Raw genomic sequence first — 18,779 nt, 5'->3', positions numbered from 1 at the left:
TGAGTATCTCAAAGCATTAATGAGCCCCACCTAAGTGTCAGTACAAAGCTTTCAAGGGACTCATTAAAGCAGATAATTGGGGCCATGATTGCACAAACCTCTCACAGAGTGTCTATCAAAAGGGAAACAACCAAGTATCTTAAAATAACTGAAGTACCCTGAAGCATTATAGAGCCCACTGAGTGTTGTTACTGACAAAGCCTCTCCAGGGACTAATTACAGCAGATAATTGGAGGCCATGATTGCACAAACCTCTCAGGGACTCCAAGGCAAAAGCCAAACCCAAAGTCCTTTGAAAAACCTGCAGTCCTGGGGAGCATTCAGGAGCCCCAGGGCCATTCCTGAGCAAGGCTCCCCAGGGACTCCTTCCAGCAGAACCTTGAGGCCACTGGGATGTGGGCTAGGGGGGATGCTGAGGGCAGGACAAGGGGCTGACAGTGCCCAGCCTGGCTGGGGCTGTGCCAGGAGGCCCCAGGGCCTCAGGACAAGGTGTCTCCTCCCAGCCCTTGGTGGCACAGACCCTGCTGCTGTGCCCCAGGGCACCAAGACTTGGCTTCTCTTTGTGCCCACCTGTCATCCCTGCCTCCAGTTCTCTGCTCTGCCTCGGGCCTGGGGACGCTTTCTCAGTCGTGTCCCTCAGTGGGACCCATTAAAAGTCCAACAAACTTTGGAGTTGGATTCTGCCATGGAGTTCTGGAGAAGTTTCTTCAGCTGCCTCTCAGGGACTGATGTTCAAGGCCTGAGCACAAAGCCCCAGAGGCTCATTACAGTCCTTGTGCTGTGTCTGTGCTGCTGAGCTGGGCTGGGCTCCTGGCACAGAGGCAGCTCCTGGTAACCAAGAAAAGCTTCAAAAGCACATTTCTCTTGATGAGCAGCTTTTCTCCCAGCCCAGCAGGGTTTGGGCACTGCCTGCAGCCACCCCAGGCACAGCACAGACGCACAAAGAGCTTCAATCAGTCAGGGCTGGGAAGGGGCTGAGAAGTGCCTGGGGCAGAATCACTGGCAGCACTTGGCACAGGAACCTCTGGCTGCAGGACAATGCAGCTGCAGCTCCAGGAGCCATCTCCTAAAGCTGGAGCATCCCAATGCCTACAGACCCTGTGAGTACATTCTCTGATTGTCTCTTGTGCAGAGCAGCCAGGGGTGCCCATGGCTGTCCTGCAGAGCAGGGTCCTGCAGCCCAGGGCGCTGTGCTGGGGCAGGGACTCTGCTGCCTGCCAGGGACAGCTCTCAGCCAGCCCTGGCAGCTGCTCCCAGCACTGGGGGACAAGATCTGGGTGGGAGTAGACAGCTGGTAAGGCTTGGAAGTGTTCTCATTGTGTGGGGAGGATGCTGCATTGTTCAGGACTGCTCCCAGCATGGCATTTAACTGCAGAACATTTCCAAGAAGATTATACATGGAGCACAGCAAGGCAGGGGCTGCATAAAAGGGAAAATTTTGCTTTAAAAATCTACTTGTCTCTGATACTTGGATTGGAAATTGCACATAGATATTTATCTCTTAATTCAGGTTTTGAATAAGAAATAAAAATATCGCAGATCAAATAAATCAGGCAGTGACAGAGATCAAGAGAGGGCCTCTCACAGGCAGCATCACTGTCACTTTTCCAGCCTCCTCAGGGTTGCACTGATGTTTTCATCAGAGCCTGCAGAGCCAGAGCTGCCCCTGGGCAGTGCATGAGCTGGGAGGGGTCTGCAGGGCAGAGCTGAGCCCCCAGGGCTGGGCTGGGCTCTGGCAGCACTGGCAGGGCCCAGCCCTGGGCACAGGGAAGCAGCTGCTGGCAGGGACAGCTCCAGGCAGCTGAGCCCTGGGCAGGCAGTGGGGGGAAAGTGCCCCCAAGCTGTCCTGGGATATTTAAAGTACTCTCAAAACCCAAGTATTCCATGATTACTTTTTTACAGATCCCCATGCCAAGCCACTGTAAATGCCCAACAGCAGCTCCATCAGGGACTTCCTCCTGCTGGCATTGGCAGACGCGCAGCAGCTGCAGCTCCTGCACTTCTGCCTCTTGCTGGGCATCTCCCTGGCTGCCCTCCTAGGCAATGGCCTCATCATCAGCGCCGTAGCCTGCGGCCACCACCTGCACACACCCATGTTCTTCTTCCTGCTCAACCTGGCCCTCAGCGACCTGGGCTCCATCTGCACCACTGTCCCCAAAGCCATGCACAATTCCCTCTGGGACACCAGGCACATCTCCTACACAGGATGTGCTGCACAGCTCTTTTTCTTTCTCTTCTTCATCTCAGCAGAGTTTTATCTGCTGACCATCATGTGCTACGACCGCTACGTGTCCATCTACAAACCCCTGCACCACGAGACCCTCCTGGGCAGCAAAGCTTGTGCCCACATGGCAGCAGCTGCCTGGGCCAGTGCCTTTCTCAGTGCTCTCATGCATACAGCCAATACATTTTCCCTGCCCCAGTGCCAGGGCAATGCCCTGGACCAGTTCTTCTGTGAAATCCCACAGATCCTCAAACTCTCCTGCTCCAAATCCTACTTTAGGGAAGTTGGGCTCATTGCTGTTAGTGCTTGTTTAGCATTTGGTTGTTTTGTGTTCATTGTTTTCTCCTATGTGCAGATCTTCAGGGCTGTGCTGAGGATCCCCTCTGAGCAGGGACGGCACAAAGCCTTTTCCACCTGCCTCCCTCACCTGGCCGTGGTCTCCCTGTTTATCAGCACAGCCGCATTTGCTCACCTGAAGCCCCCCTCCATCTCCTCCCCATCCCTGGATCTGTCAGTTTCAATTCTATACTCAGTGGTGGCTCCAGCACTGAACCCCCTCATCTACAGCCTGAGGAACCAGGAGCTCAAGGTTGCAGTGTGGAGGCTGATGACTGGATGCTTTCAGGAACATTAAACTGCTGGCCAATTTCTGCAAGTCACTCGTAATAAAAGTCACTCATAATAAATTCTTTGAAACTTCTTGTTTCTTTGAGTTTGGATTTTTTTTTCTCTGTTTTAATTCTTAAATACTGTCAACAAAAATGTCATTGTTTGTGCCGTTTCTCAATTTTTTTCTCTCCACCTTCCCTGTGGCTGTGCTCTTGGTGGCTTTAAACAAACTGAAGGAACTCCCAGCAGAGTTTTCTGCAGAGATGCCCTTTTGTTGCCTTCTCTGGAGCTTCAGCGGCAACATCTGTGTGCAGAGCTGGGGCCAAATCAGTGCTGGCCCAGCAGCTGTGCCCAGCAGCAGCAGCACTTGGTGTTGCCAGTGCTGCTGCCGTGGCCCTGCCCCGCTGCCCTGGTGGCCCTGGTGTTGCTGCAGGGCCTGAGTGCTCTCGGGGCCGGGCAGAGCCCTGGGGGTGGCAGTGCCAGGGCTGCAGCAGGGACAGGCCATGGGCACTGCTGGGGCAGCGCTGACGCCTCAGCCCAGGGCCTGGGGGCTCCAGGCTCCTTGCCCAGGCTCTCTCAAGAACACGCCCAAGCCAATGCTCAGCACAGAAAAGCCCCGTGAGCAGCCCCAGGCTGGTTGTGGGCAGGCTGGGGGCAAACAGCATGGCTGGGGCTCTGCAAATGCCCTGGGGCAGAAGGGAAGGAGCAGCAGAGCAGGGGCTGATCCATCCCCAGTGTGCTGGACAGCCCAGGGCAGCGTCCCAGAGCGTCCTCATGGAGCTGCCAACAACATCCCCCCTCTGCAGCCCTGGCCTCTCCCCCAGCTCACACAGGTGCCCCATCCTTGCAGGCACAGACACAGCAGCACTGGCTCAGGAGCCCCTGTTTGCATTGCACAGAGCAGGGGGAGCACCCCCATGCTGTTGCAGTGGGGACATGAACCTGAGGGGGAGCAAATGCCATCAGCCCCTGGGCCAGCAAGGGCTTGGGGACACCAGGGAAACCACTCAGCTTTGTCCTGGCCTCTGCAGTCAGCCAGAAAGTTTGTTCCCATCAGCTGAGAGTCTCCTGTCCCACTCCAGACGCTGTTGCTCAGAGCCAGGGTTGCCTGGCAGCCACCCCCAAACTGCCCTGAGCATTTCTTTGTCTCCACCTTTGCTTTCTTTACTGTTCCCTGCCACAAATTTCTTCCTTTTGCCCACCCCTGTTCCCTCCCCAGCAAACAGCCCATCCCTGTTTGCCCTTTCCTCTCTGGCCCCACTCCCCATTGCAGTTCCTGACTTGGCACCATGGGAACATCCCTTGGGCAGCAGGATCATCCTACAAGTGCTGCAGGAATTGTCTGCAGGCTCCTGCACTGCCTCGAGCTGCTCCCTTGCCAGAGGCACCCCAGGCCAGGGGGGCACATCTGGGCTGCTGTGTCTGGCTCTGGGGCTCCCTGTTCTGGGCAGTGAGGAGGAGCTGCAGAGGTTCTGCGGGACTGACAGGATGGGCTTTGGGGCTGGCAGGAGAAGCTGAGGGACCTGGGCTGCTGGAGCTGCTGAACAGGATGCCCAGGGCTCCTCCTGCAACTGCTCCAAGGGTACTTTCAGAGAATCCCAGAATCAGCAAGGTTGGAACAGGCCATGGAGATCAAGTCCAACCTGTGCCCTGACACTCCCTTGTCCTCCCTGAGCCTCCTCATCTCCAGAATAAACAACCCCAGCTCCCTCAGCCACTCCTCACAGGACTTGTGTTCCAGACCCCTGCCCAGCCTTGTTGCCCATCTCTGGACACGCTCCAGGCCCTCCATTGCCTTCCTAAATTGGGGGGCCCAGAACTGGACACAGTGCTCAAGGTGCTGCCCAAGCAGTTCTGAGCACAGGGAAGAATGTCTCCCCTGCTCCTGCTGGCCACGCCATTCCTGATCCAGACCAGGAGCCATTGGCCTTCTTGGCCACCTGGGCACACTGCTGGCTCATGTCCAGCCTGCTGTCCCTCAGTGCCCCCAGGTCCCTTTCTGCCTGGCTGCTGTCTAGCCACTCTGTCCGCAGCCTGCAGGGGTTGTTGTGGCCAAAGTGCAGGACCCAGCACTTGGTCTTGTTCAACCGCACCTTGTTGGATTTGGGCCCTGGATCCAGCCTGTCCAGGGCCCTCTGCAGAGCCCTCCTACCCTCCAGCAGATCAACATTCCCAGACAACTTGTTGTCTTCTGCAAATTTGATGATGGTGGACTAAATCTCCTTATCCAAATCATCAATGCAGATATTGAAATCACTGCTGGCTGGCTCTGATCCCTCGGCCATCCTGTGGGTGCCCTGTGATGGCACTCAAGGTGATCTGTTCCATAACCTTGCCAGGCACCCAGGTCAGGCTGACAGGCCTGGAGTTGCCCAGCTCCTCCTTCCAGCCCTTCTTGGGGATGGGCTCACATTGGCACCTCCAGTCCTCTGGGACCTCCCTGCTGAGCCAGCACTGATGGTAAATGATGGAGAGCAGCTTGGGGAGCTCATCCACCAGCTCCCTCATCCCCCTAGGATGGATCCCATCTGATCCCACACACCTCTGGGCATCTGAGTGGCTCAGCAGGTCACCAACTGCTTCCTCCTGGTTTTCTGGGGCTGTTCTCCTCCCTGTGCCCATCTGCCAGCTCAGGAGAACACTTGTCCTGAGGGCAACCTGTCAGAATGTTGAAAATTGAGATTAACAAGGTGTTAAGTAGCTTAGCCTTTTCTTTATCTTTAGCTACTCTATTCTCCACTGCATCCAAAGAAAGAGTAGAGGTTCTCTTTATCCCACGTTTTGCTATTAATTTATTTATAGAAACATTTTTTATTATTTTTTTACAGAAGTGGCCATGTTAAGCTCTAATTGAGCTTTCGCCTCTCAGCTTTTCTTTCTGCATGACCAAAACCCATCCTTAAACACTTCCTAATTTTCCTGACCTTCTGTCCAAAGTTGCATCCTCTTTTTTCCCTTGAGTTCCCATAAAAGCTCCATGGGCAGCCAGGCCAGTCATTCTCCTAACCAGCTCATCTTCTGCCACACTGGGACAGGCTGCTCCTTCCCGGTTAAGATTACTTTCTTGACATGCGTCCATCTTTCCCAGTCCCCTTTGTTTCTAAGGGCTGTTTCTCTTTAAAAAAAATCAGTACTTATTTGGTACTCCCCAAATCTGCATCCTAAACAGGCCAAAGTCTGCCCTTCCTAATTCCAGTGTGGAAGTTTTGTAGCTGCCCCTCCTTCTTTCACAGAACATTGAAATCTTGATTATTTCATGGTCACTGTGCCCCAGGCAGCCTCCAAGCCCCACATCTGCCACACGCCCTTGTCTGTTTGTGAACAGCAGGAGACAGCTTTTCTTGGCAGTGGGAGTGTTAACAAAAATTTTGTAAAACAGAAAACTCCTTAACCCCAATGTAGCACTTAGAAGCAACATTCTTTATTCAGCTGGATGCACGGGGGATAGCTCCTCCCAAAGCCCTGCATGCTGAGCACAGGAAAGTTTCTGTTTATTTTCTGTATTTTGCACACATATACATTGATTGTCCTGGACTGAACATAATTATGATAATCATTTCCCCAAAATCATTAACATATTTCCCCTCCCTTTTACCCCTGTTTTCTTCCATCCTGGGGGGTCTCTCTGGTGGTCCCTGGTGCTCATGGGCCCCAATGTTCCAGTGGGCCTGGCTGAGCTGGCATGACATTGAGGCTGGTAAACTTCCAGGTCCGCTTCTCACACAATGGGCACTGTGTGGTTTCCATAGGCCTGGGGTTTTGGAGAACAAGCTCCAGGTGTCAGCTCACCTGGGTGAGACAACTGATCATCTGGTAATATGAGGTAAGAGAGTGGGCTGTGACATCACAGAGTGGGTTATGTGGGGTCGTCGAGCAGCTATGACATCATAGGCCATTTCTGTGACATCACAGGGCAGAGGTCTGACATCACAGAGCAGACTCTGATATCACAGAGTTGGCTGTGACATCAGAGACCAGCTGTGTGACATTAGAGAATGGGCTGTGACATCATAGCACAGGCTGTGACAGCCCAGCAGGGCTGTGTCAGGTCACTGGGTTAGTCACTCCGCCTCAGCTCCCCCTCACAGTTTCTCCCAAAAAGTCCAATGCTGTTCATGCCCATCAGGGTCCCTGTCCCCTGGGATCCCCCCAGCCCACCTGGAGCCACAGCCTCCACCAAAGGATGTTCCACAGGACCCACCCCAGAACCTGACATGGAGACAAGGGACTAGGGCTTTGTGACCAGGACATCAAGGACAGGGATTATCCAGGTCACTGTGGCCTGGTTTGGGTTACCCAGGGCAGGAAAGATGTCTGGCAGCTGGAGCAGGGTCTGGGAAGGGCCTCCAAGGTGGGGCTGGAGCCCCTGGGCTGTGAGCAGAGGCTGAGGGAGCTGGGCTTGTCCAGCCCAGAGCAGGGAAGGCTGAGGGGCTCCTCATCCCAGCCTGGCAGTGCCAGCAAGGAGGTGATGGAGAACACAGAGCTAGACTCTTCACCAGGGGTCCTGGTGGGAGACAATGGGTAGAAGGGTTGGATGAGGGAAGTGTTGGGGAGGGGGTAGGGAGAAAGTGTGATTGATTGTCAGCGATGATGATTTTTGATTTTCATATCTGTTCAAATGCATTAGAAGGTATTGGGGGTCAATATAAATTGGACATTGCTGAAATCAACCTAAACTGGAAAAGACAACTGAACAAGACAAAACAGTTCTCTCTTCATTGTTTTCAATATAGTATATTAATTTTGAATACACTTCTGCAATGTGACTAATTAACCACAGATGAATTAAAAACTTGAATGATTCCCATAGACTTGTCTTGTTTGGGTATTCTGAACAAATATTTATGAGCTTTTCTAACTGAATTCCTGAACCAAAAAGCTCAAGAAAGAAGAGGCCTCTGGAGCAGTAAAATTCATCATCGGCCTCCAAGTGGCTTAGGTTCCATCCCCAGCAGAGCAGCAATGAACAGAAATGGGCACAGCTTTGTGGCTGCCCCAGCTTTGGCATGGGCCTAAGGGCCTGGACCAGGAGCAGCACTTGAGGGCCCCAAGGCCGGGGCCCTTGTGCTGCCCTGGGCAGATGGGATGGCAGTGGGGGCTGCAGAGCTCTCAGCACCTCAGGCAGCAGAGAGCAGGACAGCCAGGGAGCCTCCTTTGGCCTTGGCCAAGCACCTTCCCCCATGGCTGTGGCTGAGTCCTGTGGCAGCTGCAGCTGCTGCTGTGCCCTTACCAGGGGCTGAGGCCGTGGGGCAGTGCCCAGAGCAGCCTGGCCTGAGCAGAGCTGTAGGGCCAGAGCCGGCTGGGCTGGGCTGGGGAGAGGCCCTTGGTGCTGCCCAGAGCTCAGGGCAGCTGGCAGAGCTTGCAGGGAGCTGGGCTGGGCTCAGAGAGCCTGGCCCAGAAACCATCAGTGTCCTTCTCAGCCTGGCTGAGCGTGCAGGGGCAGGACTCAGGCCAGGCCTTGTGGGGCAGGGCCAGTGCCTTTGCAAGGCATTGCAAACAGGCAAGTGGCCCAGAGAGGAGGCTGCTCTGTGCCCTGCATGGCACGGACAGAACAGGGAGGGGCCCAGGACATTTGTCAGCGCCAGCCTCTGTGCCCTTGCCTTGGCAGCCCTGGCTGCTGAGCCCAGCTTTGGCCTGGGCTGAGTTTGGCTGCGGCCCAGCTCCATCCTCCTGCGGGGCTCAGGGCCTGGTTCCAGCCACAGCCAGCCCTGGCTGCCTCTCTGCTGGCCCAGAGGCCGGCAGAGCCTGGGGTAGGGCTGTCTGTGCAGCCCCACAGGTGCCATGGGCTCTGCAGGAGCTGGCAGAGGCTGCCCAGCAGGGAGGCCATGGGGCACAGAGCCCCAAGGCTGCTGTGGGCACCACAGCACAGGGACCGTTCCCAGCTGCAATGCTCCTGGCCTGGGCTGGGCCTGCACAGGGGCTGGGCCACCATGGCTGGGCCAGCACAGGGCCACAAAGGGGCCACGCAGCTGCTGCTGGGGCTGACAGCAATACCAGGCACACACAAGCAATTGCTGAGCACGGCCTGCGCTGGCCAGGCCTGACTGTGCCAAAGGCAGAGCTCAGCTGCCCTTGGGGGCTGCAGGAACAGTGCAGAGCCCAAAGAGCCTCCATGGCTGTGCTGGAGACCAAGGCTGCAGCAGGGAAATGCAGGGCTACTGTAGAATGGGAGGGGATGGAATTCCAGCAGACTCATCAGCTTGCAAGCTGCTCTGGTCTCCCTCAGCTCCTCTCCAAGAGATGCCAATCCCAGCTTGGCACCTCAGGATACTGGGGCCCTACAAGGAGAACTGCCTGTTCATGGGCACACAACTGATATCTGCCTGGAAAAGGGCACCGGTGTTAATACCTGTTGGTTTCATCATATATAAGCAAATCTTTATTATCTGGGTCACTTAAATACTTTGAAGAAATGACAATGTTTTCCCACCAGGGACAGGAGTTTTCTGGATCTACTGATGGCAGGAGAAGAAATACTGATCTTCCCCTATACCTTTGCCACCAACATTCAGTCTAATATTTCATTCCCTTCTTCCTTCAGGTGTTTCCAGCTCTCCTGGTTAAATGGCCATGTCCACGGACATCTCTTCATTTAGAGCAGCTGCATCCATGTCCTTCCCGTTTCTCCCAGATTTTCTCCTGCAGCAGTTCACTGGTCATTCCAACGCGTCTCCCTTGAATTGCTTCATGCTTTGAGCTTTCAGAAGTTTAAATGTCTCCTTACTCAGCATCTTAGGTGTATTTTTACCTTTCATATAACCTCTTCTTATGCCTTTGTCTAAAATCCTCCCAATTACCTGTGGGTGGTGGACATGTCAGATGCTGCTGGGATGTCAAAGGAGCTGAGGGAAGAGTTTAGATGTCTATTAAATTTTATCATTTTCACATTTTTTATGTTGGCCAAGAAGAAAAACCTTTCTGTGCCTCTGACTCTTAGCAGTTCCTGAGAGCTTTTCCCTCCAAGGACACAAACCTGCTGATTTGTGGTTCCCACTCCAGTGGCTGCACTTGCACTTCCCCAGAGCAGAGATCCCTTGTCCCAGAGAGTCCCTGGCACTGGAGGGATGAAGGAAACTGGACAAGCTGTGGGGATCAGGGGCAGGGCAAAGCCAGGGAGAAGAATGACTTTTGCATTTGATGGAGCTGTGCTTTCCCTTGGCTTTGTTGGCTGACAATGAATGAACATCCCTCTGTGTCTCGGGCAGCTCCTTCTCCGAGAAAAGCAGGTGGGAGTTGGAGCCAAGGAGCTGAAAGCTGCAGGTGCAGCCTGGGCTGGAGGGAGCTCAGGTTTGCACAAGGCTGCTCTGAGTGCCAGGGCTTGGATGGGGGAAATGGTGGGGTGGGGGTAGGGACAGAGTCTGATTGATTGTCAGCCATGAAGGATCTTGATTTTCATATTTAGTCAAACTGCATGAGGAGGTACTTGGATTCAGAGACGACTGGAGATTGCATATATCAATTTATGAACAGGAAAATGTCCTAAATGTGGTAGACAGGGAAAGGCGCTGCGGAAGATCTCGCGATGTCACGGAAAGCCAGGACCCTTTGATCCCCTTAGATAAGACCATCTGCTTCCCGTAGATAAGAAACTAACATAGGAAGGTAGCCTCCCTTAACCAAATTCCAGTAACTTTCCATCCTCTACCCAGTAACAGTCCACCTCTTACTAACCATAGATGGTAAAGACAGACCCACGCTGACGTAGAGACCCCTTAGACTATAAAAACCCAAGAGATGAGATAATAAACGCCTTTTGACCGTCCATCGCATTGATGTCTGCGTGTGTCATTGGCCCGAGTGGCCCTGGTGAGTGGGCCACCGTGCTGTTCGTCTGAACCAGATCGCCTGCCTTGCTCCAGAAGGCAACAAACTGGTGCTGAACCCGGGACTGCTGCAGCGCCCGGGGTTCGGGAATTCTCCTGGCCAGAGATCAGCGGCTGCTGGCAGCAGGTCTGACCACAGCGGGAGGGACGCCTCCGGACCAGCGTGGACCATGGAAGCCATTGCGAAGGTCGTAACAGAGATGCATGCACAGTGGGGTATAGAATGTAAACTTAGGGATTTATCTCTCGCATTGCCGAGACTGATTAAGCTTGGGGCTATTGAAAGCCCCGTGGATGTCCTACATTCGGACGTGTGGGATAATTGTACAAAAGCCCTGGCGGAGGACACCATGTCCTCGGGCTCAGGGAAAGCCCTAAAATCGTGAGGCAGGGTTGTCCAGGCTCTGCAAAAGGCTCGACAAGAGCAAGAAACCTGGATAGCCGCGCGAACTTGTTTATTAGCCGTGCCGCAGTTGGGGGTGGGCGCGGCGACACAAACCGCGGAGGGGCCTGAGCCGGGCGGGCGCGCGGAGGCGCGAACGCCAGACCCCCCTCAGCGAGCGGATTCACCATTGGAGGGCGGGGGAACACCCGTGGACGTTCTGGCGGGGGCTCGCGGAGGAGGCGCGGAACGCGGCCGAATCAGTGGACCCCGTAGGGACCGATAAAAACGCCCCCCCACCATATGCGTTTGAAAATGGCGCCGAACCGCATGGTCAGGGTGGAAGGGAGGAGGCGGGGGGCAGAAGCGCGGTCAGCCCGCTGAACAACGCATGCGCGGGTGAGCGGGGAGACGAGGCGGCCCCCGTGGAGACGCGTAAGACCAATCAGAGCCCTCAGTTCAAATTAGGTCCTTATAGGGCAAGGACCTCCCCCAGCAGGAGGCGGGGGGACCCCAGGGGGAGGGAACGGCCTGACCCCCGCAGGAGGGGGCGGGGTCGCAGTCCGGGGAAAAGGCAGAGCAGCCCGGAAGCGTCTCCTTATTCAACTTCCGGCTCGGACTCGGGCTCGAGCTCCGAGCCCGAGATAGTATCGGAGGATTCCGATCTGGATTCCGGCTTTAACAGAGAGAGAGAAGCGGCATGTAAGGTCACTAGCCACAGCGCTCCCGCTTGGGTGAAGGGGTTACCAGAGAAAAACCAGACCCCACTTACAAACTGGCGGAAAATAAAAATGGCTTGCGCGGAATGGGCTCCGTCTGCCACTTTAGTGTTCCCGGTCCGTGTTGAGGGGGCAGGCGGAAACCAAAGGACTTATTCACCAGTCAATCCGAAAGATGTGCAGGCAATTGTTAAAGTGATTGCAGATAAGGGAATTAATTCTGCCATGGTTTGCACACTTATTGACGGCCTTTTTGGTGGGGACGATATGCTTCCCTTTGATATTAAGCAGACGTGTAGAATGATATTCGATGGTGCAGGGATGATCGTTTTCAAACAAGAATGGGAGGATAATTGCATGAAACAGCTAGCCTTGGTAACAGGGGCAGACCATCCACTGCACGGCTCCAGCATACAGAGGCTTATGGGCACAGACCCCACTATGATCACCCCCCAGCAACAGGCTGAGGGCCTGCGAGCCCATGAGGTCATGACAAAGACCCGAGCTGCCCGAGAAGCCATCCGTGACGCTTCTAAAGTGGTAGTCAAACCCTCTCCATGGTCTTCCATAAAACAGGGTGAGAGTGAGAGTTTCACTAAATTTGTGGACAAGCTCCAGGCCGCATTAGATTTCTCTGCGTTACCCTCAGAGGCGAAGGATCCCGTGCTGGCAGAGTGCTTACGCCAGCAATGCAACTCAGCCACCAAGGACATTTTAAGATCACTGCCACAGGGGTCTAATATAGCTGCCATGATCAGACACGTTGCAAAGGAGGAACACCTAGCTCCCATCCAAGCAGCAGTTCAAACTGCAATAACCAGCGTGATGGCGTGCCTTAAGTGTGGCCAGGCAGGCCACTTGGCAGTAAACTGCCCCCAGCAAAGGCGCCTATCAGCAGCTGCTCCACCACGCCAAGCGCGAGGCAGGGGACCGTGCTGGGGGTGTGGAAGGAAGGGGCACTTAGCTAAGGAATGCAGATCCAGGCCCCAGGGAAATGGGAGAGGGAGGGGGTGGCCGGGCCGTGTTCAGCCCCCTCCCACCTGGAATATGCAGCGGCCCAGCTACAGCAACCCCCAGTGGGGCAGGGGACTCTCATACCCTATGCCCCCACAGGGAGCAGTCACCTTTGCATCCCCCCCAGCAATACAATGTCAGAGTTGTGCAGCACCCTCAATACCTTCGCACCCCCCACCACCACAACCTGCACCGGAGTCACAGGAACAGCAGGGGACGCCCCAGAGCGGGATCCCTGGGTGGCCTTGGTCATGAAAATAGGGAAGGAACCCCTGATGGTGTGGGGGACATGCCGCCTTTACGGCAGCCAGGATCCTCACGTCATAGGGCTTCAGTTTTGGGCGGACACGGGATCAGACTGCACCATTATTCCCCAAACGCATTGGCCCGGACATTGGCAATTCAAAGAAGTCCCCCCAGTGAACGGAGTGGGGGGGCAGTCCCGGGCTTGGAAAAGCACCCAGCTGGTGGCTATAACACTTCACACGAAAAAGGGACCAGAACAGACAGTAGCAATCTACCCCTACATTTTGCAGAATTCTCCACCCCTGTTAGGAAGGGATGTTCTCTCCTTGCTAGGATTTCGGATCACAAATTTATCCTTAGGGCCACTGCCGTACACCCTCCTCTGCCAATCAAATTGACTTGGAAATCATCAGACCCTGTATGGGTTGAGCAGTGGCCCCTGACAGAGCCTCGAATGGCAGCCTTGCTGGAACTGGTCGATCGAGAACTGCAAAAGGGTCACATAGAACCCTCCACCAGCCCATGGAACACCCCGGTATTCGTGGTCCCCAAAAGGTCCGGACAAGGCTATCGTCTTGTCCACGACCTGAGAGAAGTGAACAAGACGATCAGACCCATGGGTCCAGTCCAGACACTGCTTCCCGCGAACTCAGCCATCCCCACAGGACAGCCATGTGCAGTACTGGACATCAAGGACTGCTTCTTTTCAATACCTCTGCACCCTGAGGACAGAGAGCGATTCGCCTTTTCCGTGGCATTTCGGAACGGCGAGCGGCCCAACCTTCGGTTCCAATGGAGAGTACGTCCGCAAGGCCTGGTCGACAGCCCGACCATATGCCAAATCACCGTGGACAAAGCACTGACGCCAGTCCGACACTCCTACCCCACCGCAACCATCATCCAGTACATGGACGACATCCCGGTCGCAGCATCATCGACAAGCCAAGTGGATCACCTGGTGACCACAGTCACGGAAACCCTTCAAGCCAACGGCTTCGAGATCGCGAGCGCAAAGATCAAGAGAGGACCCTGCGTGACCTTCCTGGGAGTAGGCATCACGAGCACCCACGTGGCACCCCCCGAGATGAAGATCAACCGAGACATCAAGACGCTCCACAACGTGCAACGCCTGGTGGGATCACTGCAGTGGCTTCACAACATCGTCCTGATTTCCCCCGAGGTCATGGACCCTCTGTACGACCTCCTGAAAGGAAAGAACCCCTGGGATCCCAAGGAACTGACACCGCAAGCAACGAGCTCCCTCGACTTCATCGAAAACCAGATGGCCACTGGCACGCTTGCCAGGTGGAACCCAGCCATGCCACTGGACCTGTACATCCACTTTACACCGAAGGGGGGAGTGGGAGCACTGGCCCAAGGACTTGCAGAAAAGGCCCGACCGATCCAATGGGTGGTCCTCGGAAGACCCGCTCGTGCATTTTCCCCAGGAATTGAGTGCATCGCCAACCTCATCATGAAAGGCAGGAGACTCGCCTTGAAACACCTAGGGACAGAGCCGACAAACATCCACCTTCCGTTTCGCAAGCAACCAACCACAGAGTCAGCCGCAATATCGGAGTACCTGGCCCTTGCTCTCTCCGGCTTCAGAGGAGAAATCTCCTACTCCTCCAAGCCACCCTGGACTAAGCTGCTGACCATAGTCGACATGGACATGCCACCGAAGGTCAAGGACAGACCGCAGCCGGGACCAACAGTCTTCACAGACGCTTCCTCCACGACTTAACCGCAGCAGCAGTGTGGCAGGCAGGAGAGCAATGGCACTCCGTCAAAGCGAGGGACCCCACACTGTCAGTGCAACAACTGGAAGCAGCAGCAGTGGTTTTGGCGTGCGGACTCTTCCAAGACGAACACCTCAACATCGTAACGGACTCCATATTCATGGCAAGGCTCAGCCTAGCCATGGCAGGACCAGGAGTGTCAACATCAGCAGCAGCCCTAATGCTGGAAGAAGCACTCTCCTCGTGACAGGGCACCGTGTCAGTCATCCACATCAACAGCCATGACCCAGTCAAAGGTTACTTCCAGATCGGCAACGACAAAGCGGACGCCGCAGCGAAAGGCGTTTGGACCTTGCAAAGAGCCCATCAACTGCACGAGTCACTCCACATCGGAGTCAAAGCACTGGCAAAGAGATGCGGAATCTCGATGGCGGACGCCAAACATGTGGTAGCCACCTGCCCTCATTGCCAGAAGTCACCCCTTTGGTCCTACGGAGTCAACCCGAGAGGTCTCAAGCCCTCAGAAATCTGGCAGTCAGACTTCACCTGGTGCGAAATACTGAAGCCCTGAGCATGGCTTGCAGTGACAGTAGACACTTATAGCGGAACGATCGTAGCTACACAGCACCCCAAAACCAACTCCAAAACCACAATTCAGCACTGGCTGACAGCCATGGCTTGGCTAGGTATCCCCAAGCAGATCAAAACAGACAACGGCTCCAACTTCAAATCCAAACAAGTACAGGAATTTGCCTCGAAATGGGGTATCACGCTAGTGCATGGCATCCCACATAACAGTACCGGACAGGCCATAGTAGAGAGAGCAAACCAGACCCTGAAAACCAAGATAGAAGTGTTGGCAAAAGCAGAGGGCTTTGCCAATGCCATTCCCCCAGGAGATCAGGCACGTATGCTGGCAACCGCCTTGCTGGCACTGAATCAATTCCCTAGGGGAGATGAAACAAACAGTCCCGTTCAAAAACACTGGGTCACTCGAACGCTAGAAGAGGGCCCACAGGTGGTAATCAGAAACGAGCTAGGCGAGTGGGAACGGGGTTGGAGGCTGATGCTCACAGGGCGAGGGTATGCAGCGGTCAAAAAGGACGGCAAAATCAGGTGGTGTCCACTTAAGTTGATTAAACCGGACCTTCAGGACGAGCAGAATGAGACTGATGAGAATTGCGAGCATTTGTTTACAGGACCTGCTTGGGGGACGCCCTCGTGATGCATACTTCCCGGTTCCGGACGAAAGCGACAGACCACCAAGCCGCCAAGCAGCACCCGAGAGACCCGCACGGGTGAGACCCAAGCACCAAGGGTGTTTCTGTGTGATTTTGCTGTTGGGGCTTGTTGCCAGGGGGCATGCCGGGGGGCTTGTTGCCAGGGGGCAAGCCAGCCCAGACCACTACCCCCATCAGCCCTTCAGGTGGGTCATGCGACACCTTAGTAGTGGCAAAGCGCTCAGACAAATCACCACACCGAACACCCCATCCTTCATGCTCCGCATCACTGACCTGTTTCCAGGACAGCCAAAGGTACACCCCTATTCCCCACACGTCACACACTCGTATCTATCCTACTGGTGCCCAGCTTCAAACCCTGGGAAAAGCTACTGCAATCACCCAGGGTGGGGATACTGTGGGCACTGGGGCTGCGAAACCATAGTTACAGATGCCAGACCGTCGGGGCCTGGGTGGGATCCACAAGAGCCAGACAAATTCTTACAGTTCACCTAGGCACCCATCGGTTGCAAAATACCCCTCTTCTTTCACGGAAACTTCCATCGAAACCAACATAAAGTCCCTAGATTTCGGGCATGCACTGAGTACAATATGACGGTCTTGCAGCCAGATCACCCTAGCTGGGCCACAGGCAGAACGTGGACAGCGGTCCTTCAAGGGTCAAAAGAGAGGGTGAACGTGCAAATTATCAGGCTCCAACCGTCAGCACCCCGAGCAGTCGGACCCAACAAAGCGATTAAAAGCGTGCCGAAAGGGAAAAACGTAACCTACCCCAAAACCTTACCCACAGGGGTCAGCAAAGTCCCGACCGGTCAAGCGGAAACCTTTCAGATGAGCCACTTAACCGAGTCAGACTCAGACCCAATCCTTCGCATGTTAGAAGCTACCTTTGTATCCCTGAACGAATCCAACCCTAACCTAACCGAATCCTGCTGGCTTTGTTACGATGTCAAACCCCCCTTTTTCGAAGGAGTCGCCTTAAACACTCCCTTCAGTTATTCCTCAGCCGACGCCCCTCACCAGTGCAGATGGGACACCCCTCGCAAGGGAATCACCCTGAGTCAAGTCACAGGCCGAGGCAGATGCTTTGGCAATGCAACCCTAGCTAAGCGGGGAGGCAACATCTGCACCAAAATCGTCAAGCCTAACAGGAAAAACAATAAGTGGGCAGTCCCATCCGCGTCGGGGATGTGGGTTTGCCAGTGATCCGGAGTGAGTCCTTGTGTGTTCCTTCCCAAATTCAATGACTAACGACTTCTGTGTCCAAGTTCTGATTGTTCCTAGGATCCTGTACCACTCAGACGAAGAAATGTACCATGTTCTTGAGGGACCCAGCTGGATCCACAAAAGAGAAATATTGACAGGTATAACTATCGCAATGCTGCTCGGCCTGGGAGCAGCCGGAACGGCCACAGGAGTCTCAGCCCTAGCGACCCAGCACCAAGGACTGTCCCAGCTGCAAGCAACGATTGACGAGGACCTGCAACAGATCGAGAAATCCATCTCCTTTCTAGAGAAGTCGGTCTCCTCACTCTCGGAAGTGGTCTTGCACAACAGGCGAGGCCTGGACCTCCTGTTCATGCAGCAAGGGGGCCTGTGTGCCGCCTTGAAGGAGGTGTGCTGCTTCTACGCAGACCACACGGGAGTCGTGAGAGACTCCATGGCAGAACTCCGGAACCAACTGGCTCAGAGACAGAAAGACAGGGAGGCCCAACAGGGTTGGTACGAGTCCTGGTTCAATCAATCACCTTGGCTAACCACTCTGATTTCTGTCCTGATAGGTCCATTGGCGATGCTGTTTCTAACAGTCACCTTCGGACCATGCCTGCTGAACAAGCTGGTCTCGTTCGTTCAGACCCGCCTGGAACGGACCAACATCCTGTTCTTAGGCCGACGACAATTGCTGTGAATTCAACCGGAGAATTCAACCGGAGAATTCAACCAGAGAATTCAACCAGGGAACACTGCCAGTCACAAGATCCTCCGAACTTGTCTGACAAAAGCTTACTCAGGACTCCCAAGACCCTTTTCCCTTGTCAAACTACAACCTTATACCTCATTTAAGTACCTATGTGCATGACTACCTCATTCATTTGTGAAAAGGGGGGGGGAGATGTGGTAGACAGGGAAAGGTGCTGCGGAAGATCTCGCGATGTCACGGAAAGTCAGGACCCTCTGATCCCCTTAGATAAGACCATCTGCTTCCCATAGATAAGAAACTAACATAGGAAGGTAGCCTCCCTTAACCAAATTCCAGTAACTTTCCATCCCCTACCCAGTAACAGTCCACCTCTTACTAACCATAGATGGTAAAGACAGACCCACGCTGACGTAGAGACCCCTTAGACTATAAAAACCCAAGAGATGAGATAATAAACGCCTTTTGACCGTCCATCGCATTGATGTCTGCGTGTGTCATTGGCCTGAGTGGCCCTGGTGAGTGGGCCGCCGTGCTGTTCGTCTTAACCAGGTCGCCTGCCTTGCTCCAGAAGGCAACACCTAAACAGGACATAAAAAATGTTTTCTCACTGTCTTTTTAAATATAATGCATTCAGTCAAAACACACTACTAAAATCTGTCAAATTACCACAAAAGATTTGAACACTTAAATCAAATTATTCCCAGTGGCCTGGCTTGTTAAGGTGTTCTGAATGGTAATGAGCCCTGGGACACTGAATTCCTGCACTGAAGAGCTGAAGGCTGAACAAGCCTCTGGAGCAGGAAAATTCAGCAGCAGCCTCCAAGTTGCCAAGGATGTCAGCAGCCCCCATTGAGGCCATCC

At 54.4% G+C, this 18,779-nt stretch overlaps 1 protein-coding gene across 1 annotated transcript; it reads left to right on the top strand.

The window, feature by feature from the left end:
- The first annotated feature begins 1,925 nt into the window (after positions 1–1,925).
- On the top strand, positions 1,926–2,858 carry LOC128947341 (olfactory receptor 14J1-like). The gene has a single exon (XM_054291594.1). It carries the CDS (start codon positions 1,926–1,928, stop codon positions 2,856–2,858), a length of 933 nt encoding a protein of 310 aa, XP_054147569.1.
- Positions 2,859–18,779: the final 15,921 nt, after the last annotated feature.

Source organism: Melozone crissalis, unplaced genomic scaffold (assembly GCF_028551555.1).
Source record: "Melozone crissalis strain CALT ecotype California unplaced genomic scaffold, PUWL_Pcris_2 ptg000096l_1, whole genome shotgun sequence".
In the NCBI taxonomy this organism is placed as follows: Eukaryota; Metazoa; Chordata; class Aves; order Passeriformes; family Passerellidae; genus Melozone; species Melozone crissalis.
Note: the sequence above shows the minus strand (reverse complement) of the source record. Positions and strands in the feature narration are given on the sequence as shown.

What these genes read in the sequence shown, in the direction of transcription:
- LOC128947341 (XM_054291594.1), top strand. Translation starts at nt 1,926, where the DNA reads ATGCCCAACAGCAGCTCCATCAGGGACTTCCTCCTGCTGGCATTGGCA.